The sequence below is a fragment of the Prionailurus bengalensis genome, chromosome E3, assembly GCF_016509475.1.
Source record: "Prionailurus bengalensis isolate Pbe53 chromosome E3, Fcat_Pben_1.1_paternal_pri, whole genome shotgun sequence".
NCBI classification, from domain to species: domain Eukaryota; kingdom Metazoa; phylum Chordata; class Mammalia; order Carnivora; family Felidae; genus Prionailurus; species Prionailurus bengalensis.
In genome coordinates, this window is record NC_057357.1 from 16,040,876 (window position 1) to 16,062,142 (window position 21,267).

At 42.7% G+C, this 21,267-nt stretch overlaps 1 protein-coding gene across 2 annotated transcripts in view; it reads right to left on the reverse strand.

Moving 5' to 3' along the window:
- Positions 1-1,585: 1,585 nt before the first annotated feature.
- The window catches only part of TMEM248 (transmembrane protein 248), a 38,456-nt gene continuing 18,774 nt past the window's right edge, over positions 1,586-21,267 (reverse strand). For both annotated transcript variants that reach the window (XM_043559881.1, XM_043559882.1), the window contains exons 2-7: positions 13,443-13,619; positions 9,623-9,908; positions 7,879-8,029; positions 6,597-6,780; positions 5,087-5,230; positions 1,586-4,324 (exon numbers count right to left, since the gene is read on the reverse strand). In XM_043559881.1, coding sequence (XP_043415816.1) covers positions 4,304-4,324; positions 5,087-5,230; positions 6,597-6,780; positions 7,879-8,029; positions 9,623-9,908; positions 13,443-13,619 — 963 coding nt within the window. In that variant the 3' untranslated portion in view covers positions 1,586-4,303. The remainder of the gene's footprint in view (positions 4,325-5,086; positions 5,231-6,596; positions 6,781-7,878; positions 8,030-9,622; positions 9,909-13,442; positions 13,620-21,267) is intronic.

Consider the following 21,267-nt stretch of genomic DNA (forward strand, 5'->3'; position numbering starts at 1 on the left):
ACGGGGCCACTGTAGCAGCAGCCTGGGGGAACCCTGTCCTCGGGAGGTGGACAAATCCCCAACGGGCCCCCATTCCCCATGCGGCAATGAGCCCGGGGTCCCTGAGCGCCGGGGCCGCAGCTCCACCCTCTGCCTCCAACGCTCCCACCCCACCCCAACCCCTGCTCCCATTCCCAGGTGCATTCAAACCTCAGCTATTCCAAGATGCCATCTGGGGCCCCCCGAAGAGCCATCATCCTCTGCCCTGCAACCCTCTTGATCTCTTCACTGTCTGCCATTAGATTACACTTTTTCGTGAACTGTCTCCCCAACCAGAAGGGCCGAAAAGACCAGTCTTTTGTCCATGTGCTACAGCACCTTCAGCTCCCAGAACAGTGAGGACACTTAGGAGAACCTGAGAAAGATTTGTTACTGAGTGATGCAACAAGTCGATCCCCTCTTCCCCTGGGACACAGCCCACACACTTGCCATCTATTCTCACAGTGGTCAAACCACCCTAGTTCACCCATAATATCAACAACTAGCATGGCACCAGTCTGGGGTCTTTGCAGGCTAAGAAGAAGAAGAAGAAAAAGGCTCTCTCAGATGAAGAGAGAAGTTTGGGCAAGTTCACGAAGACCCTGACCGGACTCCACACCGCTCCTCTGGTCTTTGCGTTCATTCTGATCTTTTCTGTGCTCCTTTGCTGGTCTGTGAGTCTGAGTGGCTTCAGGTGCAGCGTGCCTGCCAGGGAATAAAATAGCAACTTGACTCGAGGCCTCAGCACAGGCCAGATTTTACACGGAGCGGACAGAAGGAAGATGGGAGCTCTTACTGACCAAGGACTCTTGTTCACACGTGATGAAGCAGGACATGCCATCTAAGAGTACAGGGGGAGAGCAGTGAGGGGCACGAAGCGCGCAGCCTGTGAGAGAGATGAGGCAGGAGAGGTGAAGAGGTAGAAACAAATGGGACTGTTGAGGCATCCTGTTCAACATGGTCCTGGCCTCAAGAGTGCCTAGAGACTGGCCTCTGTGACCCTGGAGCCTGCCGGGAAGGGAGGGGAGGTCCACAGAGCCTCCGCCCATCAGGGAAGAGAAGAATTCACGTTAGCGAACACGATCTCCCTTGATAAGCTGCTCCACAAATAACTGTAGGGGATGCGCCGTCCTAGCACAGGGTGTCTGGCACATGCGGGAGCTCTGTGACAGGAGAAGGCAGAGCGGCTGGCGTCTGCTTCTGGTGGTGACTCAGGCCAAGTGCACGTGAAGGGCTTATGTAACTGAGAAGGGCGTCTTCACATCCCCATGTCTACTCACATGCTCCGCAGTGGTCTCCATTGCTTAGTTTACTCACTTCTGGAAAGGATTTGGGTCAAGTCTGTGGGCACTTGCTGGTCCAGGGCCGTCAAAGAGGTTTTGTACTCTCAGGGAGAAGACCTGTATGTTCCCTGAGGCCAGCTTAGTAGGAGACGCGGCCCACCCCGCATCCTGACGATGAGCGACACGTGAGAAAACAGGTTGCAAAACATCCCCAGTAACTGATCACATATGTTCTTCCCTTAGAAAACACCCATCAGATGGGAGGAAAACAGAGACACGGCAAATAAACTCAGATGTTTTATTCTGTAAAGCACATATGCACATATTTCAAACACAGAAAATGAATCTGGGAGTAAATGCCGTAACAGATCAGCTACTGACCATCATGCAGCAAGGTAAGTGAAATGGGTCCGCCGGCCCTTCTAAGCCCACAGCGCCTGCAGGAGGGTGGAAAACCAGGATACTGAATCCCTACAGACTGCCAAAGAAAATGCAACCGAAACGGCAGGCTCCTAGTGACGAGAAAAACTTACAAATAGAATCAAAACTGATTCAAGTCATACAGTGAAAGCACAAAAGGAAAAAGGAAAGAGATCAATATGATCTGAAACAACCATTTAATAGTAAGTTGCTAACCTTTAATTGGACCTCCAGTCCAAGATGCCTGAGGACGCGCCAGTGCTCCCGTGCGGGGTCACTCAGAATGGCCTGTGGGCCCTGTGTGGGACGCCCTTCTAATTCTGAGGGTCCCCCAGCAAGACGCAGCGGAGGACTGGGCCTTGTCTCCAAGTGCCCAGATGTTAACAGGACTCTGGACTTCCTGAGATTCCATGAAAGTCTCTCCGGTTCCTAGACCTCTTCACCCAGGCCCATGGCCTCTCCTCTTCCCCGCTTTCTTTTATACGCCTGACTGACTCTAGGTTTCTAGAAGATCTTTGAGAATTACCTGCTAGAGTGAATGCTGGATTTTTTAAGTGTGTGTCCTGGCCTCATGGACAAGTCATACTGTCCAGGCATTTTTGGCACTTCCTTCCCTCATGCCTAACAGAGTCCTTCCTCCCCTGGCTAGAGATTCCAGCCATTCCCTGTTATTAAAACAAGTGTAATTAACATTAGCAACAAGCTGGACTGAACAAACCAGTGAAACTGACGTTTTCCACCTGTCTTTCTCCTTTTGTGTTACTCTGCCAGTTATAAATCTATCCCTGTAACTCAACTTCATGGGGATTTTATCAATTCAGTAGCAGCTTAACCTAAAATCTGTTCGTCTTAATGATACTGATGTTTCTGAAGGCCAAACCAAATGGCTCTTTCTCAATCTTGTCTCATAAAAGTCTCAAAGTCTCTAAAGAGAAAACTAAAGGACCAAGGTTAGCCATGCATCATGTAAGCAACTCATAAAAAAAACTGGATAGACAAGTATGATCACTACACTTGAAATGTACTAAAAGGAAAAAAAAGGGGGGGGGGAATTAACATATTAAGTTACTACAGTGATTATTTTAATAATCTTCAGTAAGAGCCCACAATTGTTTTCCATTCAAGAATGCCTGGGATCAAATGTTCTAGGCCAATTATTTCAGACTGCAGGACTAATTCTAATTGGGAACAGACTACAGACCTGAAGTTCAGGGGAAAAAGTGCTGAGAGTCACGTCTAAGGTTTTAATGGCCCTTCTGCTACATAATGTTGCTCAGGAGAACACAGAAGTCAGTAATGACAAGGACTTATTAAGGCAAAGAGCTATTAAGGAAAAACCGTAAGAATACAAGAAACAACAAAGGACTAGAAAAAGTAACACAATTTTTTAAAACATAAATAAGGAGCAGAAAGAAAAAGGGATAAAAGATTTAGATCATCCAAATGCCACAGGAAAGAAAAATGCTTTGGGTTTTCCTGATACGTGGCAAATCAGAAGTCCTTTCCTCAAATTTCACAGGCATTGTTTCCACGTTACTGATCTACAAGCTGCCATTTTCCTTCTGAAGATATGTTCATTGCATAAAAACATATGCAAAAAGTAAAAAGAAGAAAAAAAATCCACTCCCTCTTCAAAGAAGAAGCTCTTTTACAACTATGAGACTGAATCATCTGTCTCTCTATACTGCCAGCTGCACTCCAGAAAACAGAACAGCTAATTTCTACTCTAGAGCCATTTACTTAATTTTTAAGCTCTTTTGAGTGAGGACACTGCTTTAACTTTTATAAAGGAGGGAACGGACAACAGAGAAGAAAAGGACAGTGGCACATTCTGTGCCAACTCAACTCAAACAAGACCAGGTTCCTCACCATCCATGTGGAAAATGAAACTTAGATCTTTACCATGTAGGTGATTTTTAAATATTTAACTCTTTACTCAAGATAAAAGCACAAGTCTGTCCTAACTAGAGTAGTATTAAAATGTGACTATTTTACTTGTTCTTCAAAGAAAAAAAACAAACAGAACAAAAAACTAAGAAAGATAGGTATGTTTCCTTGCAAGCAAAATGGAGAAAAAGGTATTATTGTTGTTGCCATGATTATTAAGCCACAGACACATAAAATCCACAAAATGGATTGGTGGCTTTGGAAATGCAGTATCATATCGAAGGTGCAGACTGTTTGGAACGTTCTGTACATATCGGGCTGAAACAAGAACCAAAGCAAACCTCAACCCCACCAGCAATGAAATGCCCCTGTGACCTTGGCAAAGACGGCATGGTCTGCTCCCCAGCAGTAAGATCACGCTCCTCTCTGGCGCTACGCAGAACCATCCCAAGTCCACAGGTGAGGCTGAAGGGTTCCCGCTGCACCCAGTGTGAAGCACGTGCATCATTGGACCAATTTCGGAATAGATTTTTATAAATATATACAAATCAGTTACAGGCACTTGAAATGTCTTTGGCTGGAATAACCCAACATTGCAAGATAATATATTCACAGAGTGTCCAGGCCCAGGCTGGGTTCAGCAGGCAATGATTATGGTTCTCTCAGTCTCTCTTAGAAAACGGGCAGTTGTGGGATTAGGCATCAGCCAAAGCCACCTAGAAAAGAAGAGGAGGAGCAAGCCGGTCACACGGTAAAGCCCAGGTAACTCAGCCCCGCCCAGTACTCTTACTGAGTTCGGGTCCCCAACCAAACACCAGGGAGCCATACGGAATGCATCGATCAGGCAGGGGAATTACTAAATCCCTAAGAAAACAATGTGGCTTGGCAGAGAATGAAGAGAAATCTCAAAGTCCATTGCAGGAAGTAGCTGATCTAGTGGAACCACCATGCTGAGACAGAGTTAACAGTTTTCAAACCCTGATCAGCATTCTAGGAGAGGATTTCTCAAGCCAATAGAAACCGAGAGGAAACAGCCCTTCAGGGTCGGTTACTCTCCAGTAGGACTTTGAGAACAATTCCCAATCAGTACCTTTTGCCAGCTAAGGCTTGGGTATACGACTGAAAATCCAAAATCATCATTTAGGCTGAGAGTAGACTACATCTGATAAAAAGACAGGAACGAGTCTCACTAATCGAACTAGTGAGTTTGAGCCCTATGTTGGGCTCTGTGCTGAAAGCTTGGAGCCTGGAGTCTGTTTCAGATCCTGTGTCTCCCTCTCTCTCTGCCCCTCCCCTGCTCGCAGTCTGTATGTGTCTCTCTCTCAAAAAGAAACAAACATAAAAAAAAAAAAAAGACAGTAACTAATTTCTCTGGTGGAAAGGTGCCATCCACAATAAATGGAACGGGGACTAAGTGGGGACTTCCTGTCTGCAGAGATCTCCAGCAAAATCTCGGCCAGACCCCACCCACTGCTCACCTTCTCAGGACAAAAGTCAGGATTGCTCTGACGCAATTTGCTGGGTCTGCCTTTGATAACCGCATAGCAAAACATTGTTATCACCATCACGAAGAGGAAGTAACTGGTGTGCATGAGATGCAAATTTATTAATGAACGGTCATCCTAAATGAAGAGAATAAACCAGAAACATCTGCACTGAGTTACTGGAAGATTTTAATGCTGGGTTTCTGGAAACAGGGTTCATAACCTCCTGACTCGCCTAAACTTGAATTCTCAAACTGAAACGAGGTTTCTCTTTTTCTCTTCTAAACTATTAAAGCTGGATCTAAGTAAAGATGGTATTCCTGGAACCACCCACTCCTTCCTAAGGCAGCCCCCTGCCCTGGCTTCTGCACTCCTATACTGCCCAGGAACCCAAGAATGCCCTGTCCCCATTTCCCCCCACCCCTGAAGTTCCCAGAGACCAGAGGCCTTAATCCAGACCCTTCTCTTGAGTCCTCTGACTGCCCTCAGGTCACATGGCTGACAGCCCAAGACTGTGTTCCTAATTCCTTGTCACTCCCCCACCAGGAAGGCTTCTCCCCTTGGGCAGCTTCATTCCTCTCCCTTTCTCCCCCTTTCCAAGTCCCTGATTCACTCCTCTCTGACCTCCCACGTGCAGTCAGTCACCAGGCCTGCCAGCTGCCGCGTCCCAGCCATGCTTCCCTCCCTTTTCCTTCACACGTCTCCAGGCCTTGAAACATCAAGCCTCGGGCTCCATCGCATAAACATATCATCAGGTGGGAGACCAGCCTTCCTAACACACTGCTTCACAAAGACCCTACAGTGTCCCTCAGCAAGGCATCTTTCTGGAACCTGGCCTCTGCCCAGCATCCAGCCTGATCTCCATTGGTGACTCCTTGCAGGGCCCCAGCCCACCAACTTCTACAACTTGATAAAATGAGATGTAAGAGAAAAGGACCAGGCAAAAAGAAAAGAAACCCACCTGACATATAGTGACCAGAACAAAAGTAAGGGCGTTTACAATAATCCGTGCAGTCTGTTAAAAGCAGGTTCAAGTCTAAGCAGGAGGCTAAATGAGCCTCCCACCCACTGGTCCAGATCCACTGGTCTTCCTCCTTATTAAGTAAGATCCTCTCCAGCTCTCCATATCTGGCCAAAGACTCAGCTCCTCCTATTTACTTCTACCTTTCTAAATTCCAAACTTATTTATTTTGCTCAAATTGACGCTAACCAAACATTCTGAGTGGCGGTGTGACTGAGCAGACGGTATAAGCACCTCTCGTCACCCCCATGGGTCGGGCACACGACAGCTGCTCAACGAGTAACCGCAGCCGAGCAGCGCAGAAAATGAGCAACAAATGCAGGGCTGGTTAGCTAAAAAGGTGGCCTATTTCCCCAAGTCTCTAGTCTCCCGACCCAGCTGGAAATCTAGAATGGCATGAGCTAAGCTAGCCCACCGAGGTAAAGAGGGCCTACGCTAGTAGTTCTCAGACGCAGGGACACACACACGACTTTCCTCACTTACATCCGGAACAATAACTGTAAGCTTGGGATTTAAAGCATGATAGACTTTTCCAATGGCCCCCTTGTAACACCAGAAAGGATTGTAATCTTGAGCGTATTTTGTGTTGGCATCTCTGGCAGTCGTGAAGATCTTGTACCAGAGCGTGGCATTGCTGTATGTGTCAGGAACACAGTGCGGTGGCTGCCTGCAGGGGAAGAGTGGCAAAGACACGTGCTCAGTGGCCTGAGACGGTTCCTTGTGTCTCCCCCGCAGCCCCGGCACAATACTGAGCACAGCCACACGCGTGGAAAGGAGAGATAAGAGACATACATTTAAGGAAGATCACATGATGTTTTTCGTTCACAGATTTCTAAAAAATTATTAAACACGGAATAAGAAATCGGCATGTCACATTCACGAGTCCGGTTGTTAAGACCTTTGCCTCCGCAGGTCAGTCAACACGGTTCTCTCGCATACGACGCAGCCAAAGAGACACTTGCTCCTTTTAAGCCCAGTTTCTCAAATTATCTAAATTCTTAGTCACAACTGGAAGTTTTATGCACAGACGACTCCATTATATTATATATAATTGGTTAAACACAGCCAATAGCAAATGTTTAACTTACCTGCTCTTGTCCTACAATCTCCAAATGTCTCAAATAGATAAATCACAGGATAACTATTCTTATTTAAAAAAGGATTCATCACAGAATTCTTTTACATAGGCTACGTCTTATGTATTTTATGTATCTATAGATCGTTATATCCTTCACAGAGAAAGGAGAGGCAAAAAAACCCCAAAAACCTTAAAAGACCAAGCGGTAACACTGATAGCCATGCAAAAAATTCGAAGCAGAAATTTCACCAACAGCAACTATTTCACAGAAAATAAGATTCATTTATGCTCTCGATTTAAAAAATAACTCCTTCTGAATAACAGAGATCAAAACTTCACGTTTCGGGAAGCTTCATTATGTCATTCTGGTCACGGATCAGCTCTTACTTATCTTTTCTGTGACACGCTTCCACCAACAGGAAAGGCAGCCTAAGAACATGTAACAAAAACCAGATGCTTTTACCACCTGCGGAAGGATTCACTCGCTCTTTAATACTTCTATGCAGAAGTTCTACCTGTAAGATTCCAAAGTCAACTTAAATAATCCTTCAGCCACGTCTGGCTGTGACAGTCCTACAGAGTAATTGACTGGAAGCCACCCTGAGAGTCTGCTGCTAAAGTACCCCAGTCATACTCTGGTACATGGAGCTCGTGACACGCAACCACTGGGCCCAGGAAGCCACTTACACGGTGACGGGGAACACGCCGGGGTTGGCTGTGAGGGTCATGCAGGCTGTGAACACCACCTGCTCACAGTGACCGTGAAGGGCGCAGTCGTCCGAACTCCAGGCTGTAGGCAGGGTAAAGGTAATGTTTATCTCCTCGTGGGCTTCCCTGCCTAGGAAAGAGAAATCGGGGTGGGGGGGGTGTTTGGTAAACAAAGGTAAGAACTCATATATTTGTTATGTTCTGGGATTTCAATGAATCCTGGAACCAAACCCACCCAGGAATCACCTATCAGCCCACAGAAGAAACACACCTGCCTTTGTGGGATTTTAGGAACAAGAGTTCTGAGCCAGGCTCTGAGGCCTGCTCACCTGGTAGAGCCACAGCTTGGCAAATGGAGAGGGGCCGCTGTTGGCCAGCGCCTGGAGATGTCAGGCAAGGGCCCACAGTGACTGAGTTGGAAAGCTGGGGGCTGGGTGAGCCATGATCACCACTATTTTCGCACGTGAACAGCACTCGTACCATTTTCAAATTGCTTTTGTATGTGTTCTTTCACGTAAAGTGTGCCATTAGCCCATGAACGTGACCACAGAAGTACTGATGTTCCCCTTTCACGTAGGAGCAGACTGAGGATCAGAAGGTCTAACGGACTTAAGGAAGGGCAGGGAACTGGTAAGGGCTAAAGCAGCTTAAACAAAAATGAAGGTCTTCTGATACCACAGCGGAAGGTCCACTTGATGCCCAGAAGTCACCCTCACCTCAGTCCCACGGGAGCAGCTCTCGCCTGTAAAACCAGCAGGAGGCTGCCAGGCACTTTAAGCTACCTGAGGACTTTAAGAGGCTCTTGGTAACAAAGAACCAAAGATACTTCTTCTAAGGTCCAGGCCTCTGCAACGAAGCCTTTCCTAATTATCCCAGCTTCCACTACTTCCTCAACACTCTCCTGAATCACTTAATAGTCTGTCATGGTCAGAGGACACTATTGGTCAAAGGGCAGTGCTCACTGTTCTGTAGATGTTTACTTTTTTTATTTTTTGAGAGAGGGTGCGCAAGTGGGAGAGGGGCAGGAGAGGAGAGAGAGAGAATGTTAAGTAGGCTCCACACCCAACACGAAACCCAATTTGGGGCTTGATCTCACAACTGTGAGATCACTACCTGGAGCTAAAATCAAGAGTTGGATGCTCAACTGACTGAGCCACCCAGGCGCCCCTAGCTGTTAATTTTTAATATTACTTAACACACACTTAATAGTGCCACGAACTATTTTAAGTGCCTGATGAATATTAACTCATGTTATCCTTGTCTCTTCTGTAATCCTAAAATTCCAATTGGACAAGACCAGACCTTAGCCTTTTTCTAGTTATTTTCAGCAGCTAGGGCTGAGCTAATGTAGGCATTCAAAAATTTGTAGACTATAACAATATTTATATTTGTAGACTAATAACAATATTTATAGTATGTACTGAAAACTCCATGATGAGAAACTTGAATTAAAATTTGTGCTTGTAAGTATTAAAACCAGAACGAGGCCTTAAAGTTGCTTCTCGGCTGCTTTCATTGAGCGCCTACTACATACCAAACACTTTAAGTGAAGATGTAGTAGAAATAGTTCCTTCTTGACTTCATTTAGTTCAAACTCAAGAAAAGGGGAGACATGCAAAAATAAAAATAGTCTGATGAGTAAAGACCACATACTACTAATACTCTGTCTTCGAAGAGTTGTTGCCTAAGAAAATCTGGAAGGAAAATGGCTACACTCACACACCTGAAAGTCCAATCTGATGCCCTAAAATGGTCGAGTAGAGATGGGTGACATTGCGGGAGTACCCTCCAAAGGGCTTCAGCGGGTCCAGGGTTAGGGTGATCGCAACTGAGATGTTAACTGGGCCTGAATCCTCCAGGGCCTGAGGGGACTGGGTGGATGCTCTGGCCTGCCCGCTGGTCATTGTGCTCTCCGGAGCCGTGGTGTCATTTGTGAGGTGCTTTAACGTTTCATTCTCGGATACACACAAGTCCAAATCGTTAAACCGCAGCAGAAACGTGTTCCAATCCTGCAGTAAAATGCAATAGAGGGAAGTAAGTGTGAGAAAGTCAGAAAGTGCTGCCACCACACCATCTGGCCACGACCTGACGACCCCCCAGTGTGGCGTCACAGGGCTGCAGGGGAATGACACTTCTGAGTCACTCATTTAAAACAGCAATGACAATACAGCCATCAGCCTCTTGTGTTGGTGTAACAGTGGGGTTTCCAAATCACTCTCATATTCACAATCTAAAATATGAATTCTTAACTGGCATGAGATATTAAATATACCAGGAGATTAAACCAACTTATTCAAGAAACTGTGCAGAGAACAAACCAAAATAGCACATACTTATAGAAAATGATCTAGCTTCAGAACCAAACCTGAAAAGAAAGCTTAAATGAAAGTAATAAAAATTAAAATTAAAAATTAAAAGCATTTGGGGCGCCTGGGTGGCGCAGTCGGTTAAGCGTCCGACTTCAGCCAGGTCACGATCTTGCGGTCCGTGAGTTTGAGCCCCGCGTCAGGCTCTGGGCTGATGGCTCAGAGCCTGGAGCCTGTTTCCGATTCTGTGTCTCCCTCTCTCTCTGCCCCTCCCCCGTTCATGCTCTGTCTCTCTCTGTCCCAAAAATAAACGTTGAAAAAAAAAAATTAAAAGCATTCATCCAAATTTAATTAGCCAAAACAATAATCCATTATTTTTAAGATTTTGTTTTTAAGTAATCTCTACACTCAATGTGGGGCTTGAACTCACAATCCCAAGCTCAAGAGTCACCCGCTCTACCAACTAAGCCAGCAGGCGCCCCACAATTAGTTATTTTTTAAAAATTAGGCAGCCTTGGGGTGTCTTGCTGGCTTAGTCAGAAGGAAAGGCATGCAACTCTTGATCTTGGGGTTGTGAGTTCAAGCCCCACGTTGGGTGTAGAGATTACTTAAATAAATAAAACTTAAAAAATAAATAAGTAAATAAGGCTGCCTTAAAATAATTCCTCAAAAGGGAAATTCTATACATCTTGTTTTCTCTCTGTAGAATGCAAAAGTGTAGTCAATACCAATATTCATGTGGTACTTCCCCCCACCCCTTGCCATGGACTTTGGAACATGACCACCTTAAAACAGAACAATTTCAGAAAGGAAGGGAAACGATATTTGTCAGGCTTCTCTTACGGTCTGTACCGATGATTTAAATCATAAGCAATTTTAAAATCGCATACAGCTGATTATGTCATGATTAAACTGAAACCAACCTAGTAAAGTACCCACCTGGTTCTATTTTAATTTTCACAGAAATGCAAAGATGAACGCAGGCTGAAAAGTGACAACAAACTAACCTAGGCTGTCCGACAGAACTTCTCTGTCCCAGCAACATTAGTCTACAAAAAGGTGCCAAATGTGAAGACAAACCCAGTTACACTTCCAATTACTCTAACACTAGCCACTGATTAAAAATGCCACTTGAGGGGCGCCTGGATGGTTCAGTCGGTTGAGCGTCCGACGTCGGCTCAGGTCATGATCTCACAGTTTGTGAATTCGAGCCCCACAACGAGCCTGGAGCCGGCTTTGGATTCTGTGTCTCCCTCTCTCTCTGCCTCTCCCTCACTCGTGCTCTCTCTCTCAGAAATAAATAAACATCAAAAAAAATTTTTTTTAATGCTATTTGATATCCCTGACTCTCCTTCAGGGAGGCGAATTTGAGGCTTTCTCTCTCGTCCCCTCATGAGGCTACCTCTCAAAAAACCTTTTCCTTGCTGCATTAAATAAAAAGCCATCTGAGCAATCCTTGAGCAGTCAAGTGAGTCTACCTTTACAGCATCAGCTGATCAGTGCATGGTATTTAGTAAGACTGCAACTCGATGTATAAAATTACGTTCTCCCCAAACCTACAAACTCAGGAGACCTGAGCCGAAATTGAACTGAAAATTAGAGCCGAAAATGAACATTCTAGTCCCATCCCTTCATACTCCAGACATGAGGGAACTGAGGCCCAGAGCAACTTTAAGGGCTCTCCAGTCCCACAGCTGAAGGCACAATCTGGATTAAGTTTTTTGACTCATAGCCCCAAACTTCACCCATATTCCTCAGATCCTCATTTGAAAAGAAAAGCACTAAGTTAATCATAACCAAAGTTCTGCAGTATCCTGGCACTGCTTTCCTGCAGAGTTCAAGTCCATTTTGAACAGCTGGTCAAAGCCAATGTCAGGCTCCATTTTGATTATTAAAGACTAATTATCCAGGCTACCTCTTAATCACTTAGCTTGGCTGAGTGTTCAACATGGCCTTGGGCTCTGAAGAAAAGTAATGCCAGGATGCTGTGGAGCCCTGGTTCTGACTAGAATATTCATTTTCAGCCCTAATGTGAGTACAGCCTATTTGCACAACCTTTAAAGATTCAGAGTCAGAAAAGAGGGAAAACTGAGCCAGCCAGTAGGTCTCTTCTTGGTTAGAAACTCTTTGAAAGGGTTTCATGGTAGAAATAGCTAAAACTTGTTACCTAAACTGTCCGAAAGAGTTCACTTGTGAAGGTGGCCCTTCCTGTCAAGGTATTCTAGGACCTAGAATACCCGAGAGCAGAAAAGGCCACGATCCCCATTACACAGGGTAGAACCCTCCTCTTGGTCACGAGGCACACACAATGAGGCAACGCTGCAGTCTCAACCCCCACTCCCGCTCCTACTCCCACCTAGGAACACACCCAAGAAGAAAAAGGGTAAGAGAAGGAACTCCGGGAATCTACGATGACAGGTACTCATTTGTCCTGAAAGAAACTTTATCCACCAGTAAATTCACCGTATCATTAATTCCGCATTATTTCTAACATGTAAAATATATTTATTAATAGGTACATTATCATTCACTTCTGTTAAGAATTGTTGATTTTGTATTGTTTTCTTTGTATTTGCAAAAATACACCTTTTAAGATCTGTATTATGAGTGTTCAAACTATTATATGCCTAGATTAAGGATTAAAGAGCAATACCCTAATAATGTATTTAAACTGACCACAACATAAAAATCTAGAAAGCAAGTTTGTAGATAACTGAAATTCGGCCTAATAAAAAAGACAAATATATTTGGAAATAAGACCCAGGTGTTCTATTTCTTTAGCATCCCTTCTTTGGCAGTGAAAAAGCTATCGGTACAGCTAAAAGAAATTCCATGACATGTGGCTTCAAGATAACAAATATTTACAGTTTTCAAAAACAGCAATTAGCTAATTTAAGATAAATTTAAATTACTTATTATTAATTTAATAACAGCAAATATGTTAGTTCCTGGCCTTCCTGACACAAACATTTTTACAAATATATTTTCCAAAATACATGTTTCATTGCTGAAACAGTCTAACTGAAACTGATGGCATTATTTAAATCAACAGTTACCTAACTAGATACCTTCTAACAAAGTGAGTCATAGGGAAGACAAAAGATTGTGAATAAACGCTGCTCTTTCTCACTGGGTTAAAATGTCCCCACCAAAGAAAGGTGTGTGGAGAGCGCAAGGGTGTTCTCCCACTGGGTAAGGTCGGGCCAGCCTGACAGGAAAACTTAAAATATACAATACCTCTGCCATTTCCGGTGACTTAATCTCCTTGATTTTGAAGAAATAGCCCAAGGTCAGGAAAGCTATTGCCATGGCGCTGACACTGATCATAAAGACCACAAGGGGAGGCCGGCTGCTGATGTACAGCTTCAGGTTCTCCAGGGGGTTGATGTTGAACATTATTCTGATCAGCTCCACCTAAAAGGGATTAATCAGAAGACTCACGGACTGACTCACCCCAAGAAACCCTATGATCCCCATTGTTGTTTCCTTTAATGGTGTTGAGGGGTGAGGGGTGCCTAGCTGGCTCAGTCAGTTAACCGTCCAACTCTTGATTTCAGCTCAGGTCATGATCTCGTGGCTCGTGGGTTCAAGCCTAGCTCAGCTAACAGCACAGAGCTTGCTTGGGATTCTCTCTCCACACCATCCCCTGTCCCTTCCCAGCTCGCACGTACATGTTCTCGTTCTCTCTCTCTCCCTCTCAAAATAAACTTAAAAAAAAAAAAAGAAAAAGAAACTATAAAAGAAATGGCATTGGGGGTAATGAGGTCACTCACTACTGAACTTGAGAAATGTTTGATCATAAATCCACTCTGAAGCCTAGAAGGCAAAAACACTAAATGTGAACTGTCATTATGTCAAAGTAGTAAGGTATTGAAAGATATGCATTTCTCTTTCCATCTGAATCTAATTATTCTATAATGAACACTTACTCTTCCATAAACACTATTATAATAGCACTTGTTACTGCCACTTAAGATAATGCGGAACTAGGTCAGTAATATGATATAAATACATGCCAACACGTACAAAAAGAAACTGAGGATGCTCTCATTTCCTACCATTCAAAGGCTGACTTCTATTTGTTCAATTCTGTCCTGTTCACTGCCATACTCATGCCCATCCCAGCGACAGGCAGAGAGGCACGTAATAAATATTTAATTATACCACTCCCCTGCTTAGAGCCCTCCGAAGGCTTCCCACTGGACCTAGGATGAGATCGGTGATAGCTCCATGGCCCACAGGATTTCATGATCCAGAAGTGGCACCACTTCCCCTGCTCCCTCCCTCACCACGCTCTGGCCACACTGGCCTTGCTATTGTTTAGGATCACCTTGTCACTTTCTACAAGGAAGTCAGCAGGGACTCGGCCGGAGACTGGCCGGAGACTGCGCTGAATCTGAGACTGCGCTGAATCTGTACGTCAGTTTGGGGAACGCTGCCATCTTAACAGTATTGTCTTCCAGTCCGTGAACCTTGCCATTTGGATTTTCTCTCATTTATTCCAATACGTTTTGTAGTTTTCAAGGTATACATTTACACTTTTTTTTGCCAAATGTATTCCTAAGTATTTTATTCTTCCTGGAATTTTTGAACATGTCCTTTATGAAGGTGTTTCCCCCCCCCCCCACTTTCTACGTTTGCTCTTTGTAAAATACAGATTTCCACTCAATAGCCTTCCCTGACCACCGTCAGCCCCCCTCCCCCCCCCGCACCTCTCAGTACCCTGCGTTAGTCCCTTCACACTGTTAAGTGCCAGTCAAGAGTATAATTAATTTTCCACTTGTGTGTTGTCTCTCATCCCTGGTTTCTGGGCTCCATGACAACAGGAATTTTGCCAGTCTTGATCACTGTGATGGCCCTGGTCCCTGGCCCCTCAATCTGACATGTCATAAGCAATTATATACATGAACAGACTACAACACTAAACAAAGCAACTAAAAAAAATCTGTGATAGCTTTTAAATTTAAGAGCAAAAAAGATGCATCCACACCCCCTAAGAACTAACAGCAACCACTTGCAATAAGGCAGGCTGTGTATTCGTTCGCCCTCACGAGAATCCTTTAAGATGGAAAATAATATCCTTTGTGCTCTCCCCAGAGGCAACAACCATGTATGTTCTGTGTACTTTTACTACATGTATATGTCTAATCAGATACAATTACTGATACTGCATACGAAGACTTGTGAAAAATGATATACTGACTATATCCTTCTGCTCTTTTCACCCAACATTCGGTTTTGGAAGTTTATCTGTTCACCTATGCAGATCTAGTTACTGAATTTATCTACTGTGTAATATGCAGCTGTAGCTGCGTTTTGCTGGACTGAGGAGCCCAGCGAGATTCTTCTTGGGTTGCCTCAGCCAGGGCCCTGCGGCAGGCACAAGAGTGGCTCTGACACAAGTAGGTCACAGGGTAGGCCCATGTGCAACCTGACCTGGTCACACCAGACGGCTCTCCAAAGAAGCCATGCCGGTCTACACTTCCTCCAGCAATGAAAGGGCTTGCTCAGTTTCCCAACACTTGTACCAACACTTGATATTCTCAAGTAAACTTACTGATTTGGACCGATGTGGAATGTTATCTCATCATTTATTTTATTTTTATTTTAGAGAGAGCAAGCACAAGAGGGGGAGAGGAACAGAGGGAGAAAGAATCCTAAGCAGGCTCCACACTCAGTGCAGAACCAGATGCGGAGCTCAATCCCACGACCCTGGGATCATGACCTGAGCCGAAATCAAGAGTTGGACGCTCAACAGACTGAGCTACCTCATCATTACTTTAAATCGCATCTCCCTTGAACTGAGCATCTTTTCACTTCATCAGCCAGTTAGGTTCTTCCTAGGTAAACTGCCATTTACTAGTTAAGATGTTTGTCTATTTCTTATTAATGTTCAGGAGCTCTTTTTACATTCTGGATACTAAGCCTTTTCCAATTTTTTATGTTGTATGTAACTGCTCCAAGTTTGTGGATTTTTCTTTAATGTAGTCACAGTATTCTTGCCATATGAGAGGTTCTTGATTTTTTTAAACAGCTTTACTGAGATATAATTCACATACCACGCAATTCAGCCATTTAATATATACAGTTCAATTCACAGGATCGGCAACGATCGCTATAATTGATTTTCAAACATTTTCATCATCTCATAAAAAAAACCCATACTCTTTAGCAGTAACCTCCTATTCCTTCCAGCCCTAAGGAAATCACTACTGAACTTCGTCTATGTATCTGCCCATTCTAAACATTTCAAATGAATGGAATCATAACACGTGGCCTTTGGTGACCTGACTTCTTTCACTTAGCATGATGTTTTCAAGGTTCAACCACATTGTAGCACATACCAGTACTTCATTCCTTTTTATTGCCCCAAATATTCCATCGTATGAAAATTTTTTTCATACATTTTGCTTATCTATTCATCAGTTGATAGACATTTGTTTCTACTTTTCATCTATTATGAATGCTGCTGCTAAGAACATACATGTGTCTTGTGTGCACATAAGTTTCCACTTCTCTTAGCTGGATCTGTCCTATATATCCTAAGAGCGGCACTGCTGACTCATATGGTAACATGTTCAACCTTTGGTGGACCTGCCAGGATATTTTCCAAAGCAACTCCCACTCTGAATTCTCACCAGTAGCGTGTGTGTTACAATTTCTCCACAACCTCACCCACACTTATTACCTTTTTTATTAGAGCCATCCTACTGGATGTGAGGTGGTATCTCGCTGTGGTTTGATTTACATTTCCTCAATAGTTATAAGTCCTTGACTTTAATGTATTTAAATTTATCAACCTTTGCCTTTTATGATTATGTGTATGTATATATTATTTGGGTATCTTTACATGTCAAAAAGATTTTTATCATTACTTTCCTCTACAGGGTTAGAGTTCCACTTTTGACTTTTAGTGTCTCTTAATCTACTTGGAATTGATTTGGGATTCCAGAATCTAGGTTTCTCGTTTAGTCCTTTTCTACACAGGTGGTCAACTGTCCAATTCCATTACCTGGTTTTATATTGAACGTAGATTTCCCATGGATTTGTAATGCCGTCTCTCATATACATCAAGCTGCCATATGTGTGTGGGTTTGTTTCTAGCCTTTTTCTTGCGTTCCATCACCATGTCTGTATCTCCCACCTGTATGAAATCTTGCTCTCTAATACAAGAAGTCTACCGTTTTATTTTTATTCAAAATTGTCTTAGCTATTCTTGGCCCTTTACTCTGCCATATGAATTTTAGGTTCCAACTGTTAAGTTCCCAGAAAAATCTTGTTAAGATGTAAATGGGAATTGCACCAAAAAGACTATTAATTTAGGGAAGAAATGACATCTTTATAACACTGTGTTCCCTAATCTATGAACAGGGTCTCTCTCTCTCTCTCTCCATTTATTTGGGTCCACTTTTCTTTTTCAATAATTTTTAAAAACTTTCTCTTATGCATCTTTTTTTTTTTTTTCAACGTTTATTTATTTTTGGGACAGAGAGAGACAGAGCATGAACGGGGGAGGGGCAGAGAGAGAGGGAGACACAGAATCGGAAACAGGCTCCAGGCTCCGAGCCATCAGCCCAGAGCCTGACGCGGGGCTTGAACTCACAGACCGCGAGATCGTGACCTGGCTGAAGTCGGACGCTTAACCGACTGCGCCACCCAGGCGCCCCTTTCTCTTATGCATCTTGTTTGACTCAAAAACATACTAATTTATGCTGCTATTACTGACAGTATCTTCTAAAAATTACATTTCCTGTTGTTAATGTATACATAAGAAAGACTTTGGTATACTGATCGTGATTCTAGACACATTGCTGAAATCTTTTCAATTCTAATTAGGCTATTTGTAGCTTCTCTTATTTTATGTAAACAGTCACACTACAAGCTAGTCAGTGTTTCTTCTTTCCAGCCCCTATTTCATTTATTTTTCTTACGGTTTTGACTAGAATCTTCAGAGAAATGATGAATAGAAGTGGCAAGAGTAGAAATCCTGGCCTCATTTCCACCTTTAAAGGAAACACTTCACTATTAAATACAGTATATGTCAAAGGTTTCTAAAAGAAACCCCTCACTAAGTTAAGGAAGTACTGTTTCAAGTATGCAAACAGATTATAAACAAGTGTTACATTTTAATGAATGCTTTTATCTGCAACTTAAATTTTTTCCTTTAATCTGTTGACGTGACCTATGTTGATTTTTTTCATGCGGACTCATATTTCCACTTGGATAAACTTAATATGATCAATCATGATTTTTTAAAACTACATTGCTGATTTATGTTTGCTAAATTTTATTCAGACCTTTCAGTATCTATTTGTAAGTGAGATAAGAAAATGATCAGCCATGACCACACTCTCCCTGACTATATACACTCCTTGACTAGTAGGATAAAGTCATCCTAGTATCATAAAATGAATCTGTGCAGACACGTATTTTCTAGAACATATGTAAGAAATTAGCTTTTATTTTTCTTAGAAGCTTGACAGACCTTGACCAAAAAGACCACCTGAATTCACCAAGTTTTTGTTTGGTTTTGTATCTGGTTGAGCTGTCTTAAATGCTTCGTCACAATTTTCATGATGGCCAGTCTAGGTTTTTTATTTCTACTGAGTTGGTTTTGGTAAGATGTGTTACTCTAGGAAATTACTCCTTTGATACTGGTTTTTAATATTTCTGGCAGAGTATTATTTTGTGATTTGTTCAATTTTTAACTTACTTATAGTTATGTTTTTTTTCACTACAAATGTTTTTATGGTTTGCCGCCTTCTCTTTTTAACCAATCTTACCATAGCTGTATTGCATTGATGTTTTCAAAGAACCAGTATTTGGTTTTGTAGACTGTGTCTAAATAATTTGTTTTCCATTTCAGTAATTTCTACATGTTTTTGTTTTTGTTTTTTATAATTTCTCCCTCTGCTTTCTTTGGGTTTACTCAGTTTGATTTCTCCGACTTCTTCAGATGGAATCTTAGCTCAGAATTTTTATTCTTCTTTTCTGAGATAAGCATTTCAGAATATAAATTTCTGCAACATACTCCTAAATTATGTTCATGCCCTTCCCACTACCACCAATCCATTAGCTAATCTCGTTTTCTAAAATAGATCTCAGATTCACCCACTTTCCCCCATCTTCTTGTGAAGATGTACTAGCTCTCTACAGCCCTAAGACCTCTATATCCAAGTGTCTAGCACATTATCTCTACACCTACACATTCCACAACATGTCCAAAACTGAACTCATCTGCTTTCCTGCCAGTGTAACTTTTCCCCCTGTATCCCCATCTCAATACAGAACTCTGGAAAACATTCTAGACTACTTGTGCCTTCCCCGCCATATCCAAGCAATTACTAAGTGCTAAAGATTCTATTTCTTTAATATCTCTTCCTTCCTCTTCTTTTCCATACTCCTTGGCACCGGCCCTTAGTTCAAGCCCTCATCATCGTTTTCTTATAACTATCACTGAGAATCACACCTGGATCTGCATCAAATAATCCATCCTTCACATGCTGTGAGAGTGATTTTTCCAAATGCAAATCTGGTCATGTTACCGCTTAAATCTCTCAGAGCTCCGATGACCAAAGGATAAAAGTCCAAGCTCTTTAGAATGGCAGTCCACCACAAGCTAGGTCTTGCCTACTTCTCAACGATCTAACTGCTTGCAATTCCCAGGACATATTAGACAGTATTACAGTTTCAAGCCTTTGAGTCCACTGGTCCTCCTGACCTTCATGAACCACCTTCCACTAGTTCACCTGCCTCTTCCAAGACTCAGCTCATGGGTTACCTCCTCTATGGAACCTTTCCTGGCCCTTCCCCCCACCCAGCCCCTCAGGAAGAAGTGACTACTTTCATTTATATCCCACTATACTCTGCAAATTTCTCATATAGAAACTGAAACACCTCACTGCAACTGTGTGTATATACATCTATCTTCCGAACCAATCCGTAAGCCCCTCAACGGCAGATACAATGTCTTACTTGTCTCTCCATAATCAATATCCAGACACAAAATAGGCTATGTTTTAAAATGCACAAGTTCATTAAAGAATTCATCAAATAAATCCAGACTTAAGACATAAACTAAAATAATAATCTAGAAAGTGACTATAACAAGATTGCTGGACACAAGGCCAATATACAGAAGTCAACTGCATTCCTATATAACAGTAAGAACAAGCTGAATTTGAAATTATAAACACAATACTTATATTAGACCCCCCAAAATTAAACACTTAGGTATAAACCTAACAAATATGTACAATACGAGGAAAACTATAAAACTCTCATGAACAAAACTAAAGAACTGAATGGAGATATTCCACATCTGTGGACAGAAAAACTCAGTATGTCGAGGTGTCAGTTCTTCCCAACTTGACTTATACATTCAACACAATCCCAATAAAAAATCCCAGCAAGTTATTTTGTGGATATCAACAAACTTTTCTAAAGTTTCTATGGAAAATAAAAGAACCAAAATAGACAATACTAAAGCAAAAAAAAAACAAAACTGGAAGACTAACTCTACTTGACTTTAAGTCTTACTATAAAGCTACTGTCAGTAATCAAGACCCTAGAGTATTGGTCAATGGAACAAAACAAAACAAAACAGAGAGCTCAGAAACAAACCCACCTACATGTAGGCAACTGATCTTTGCAAAAGCAATACAATGAAGCAAAGCCACATCTCTTTAACAAATAGTGCTGGAACAACTGAACATCCACATACAAAAAAATGAACCTAGGGGAACCTGGCTGGCTCAGTCAGAAGAGCATGCGGCTCTCGATCTCCAGGTTGTGAGTTCGAGTTCCACAGTGGGCGCAGAGATGACTTAAAAATAAAATCTTAAAAAAAAAAAAAAAAAAGACTCTAGACACAAACCTTATACCCTTCACAAAAATGAACTCAAAATGGACCACAGACCTGAATGTAAAAGCAAAACTATAAAACTCCTAGAAGATAACATATAAGCAAATCCAGATGACCTGGAGTTTGGTGATGACTTTTTAAATATGACACGAAAGGCAACATCCATGAAAGGAAGAACTGATAAACTGGATTTCATTA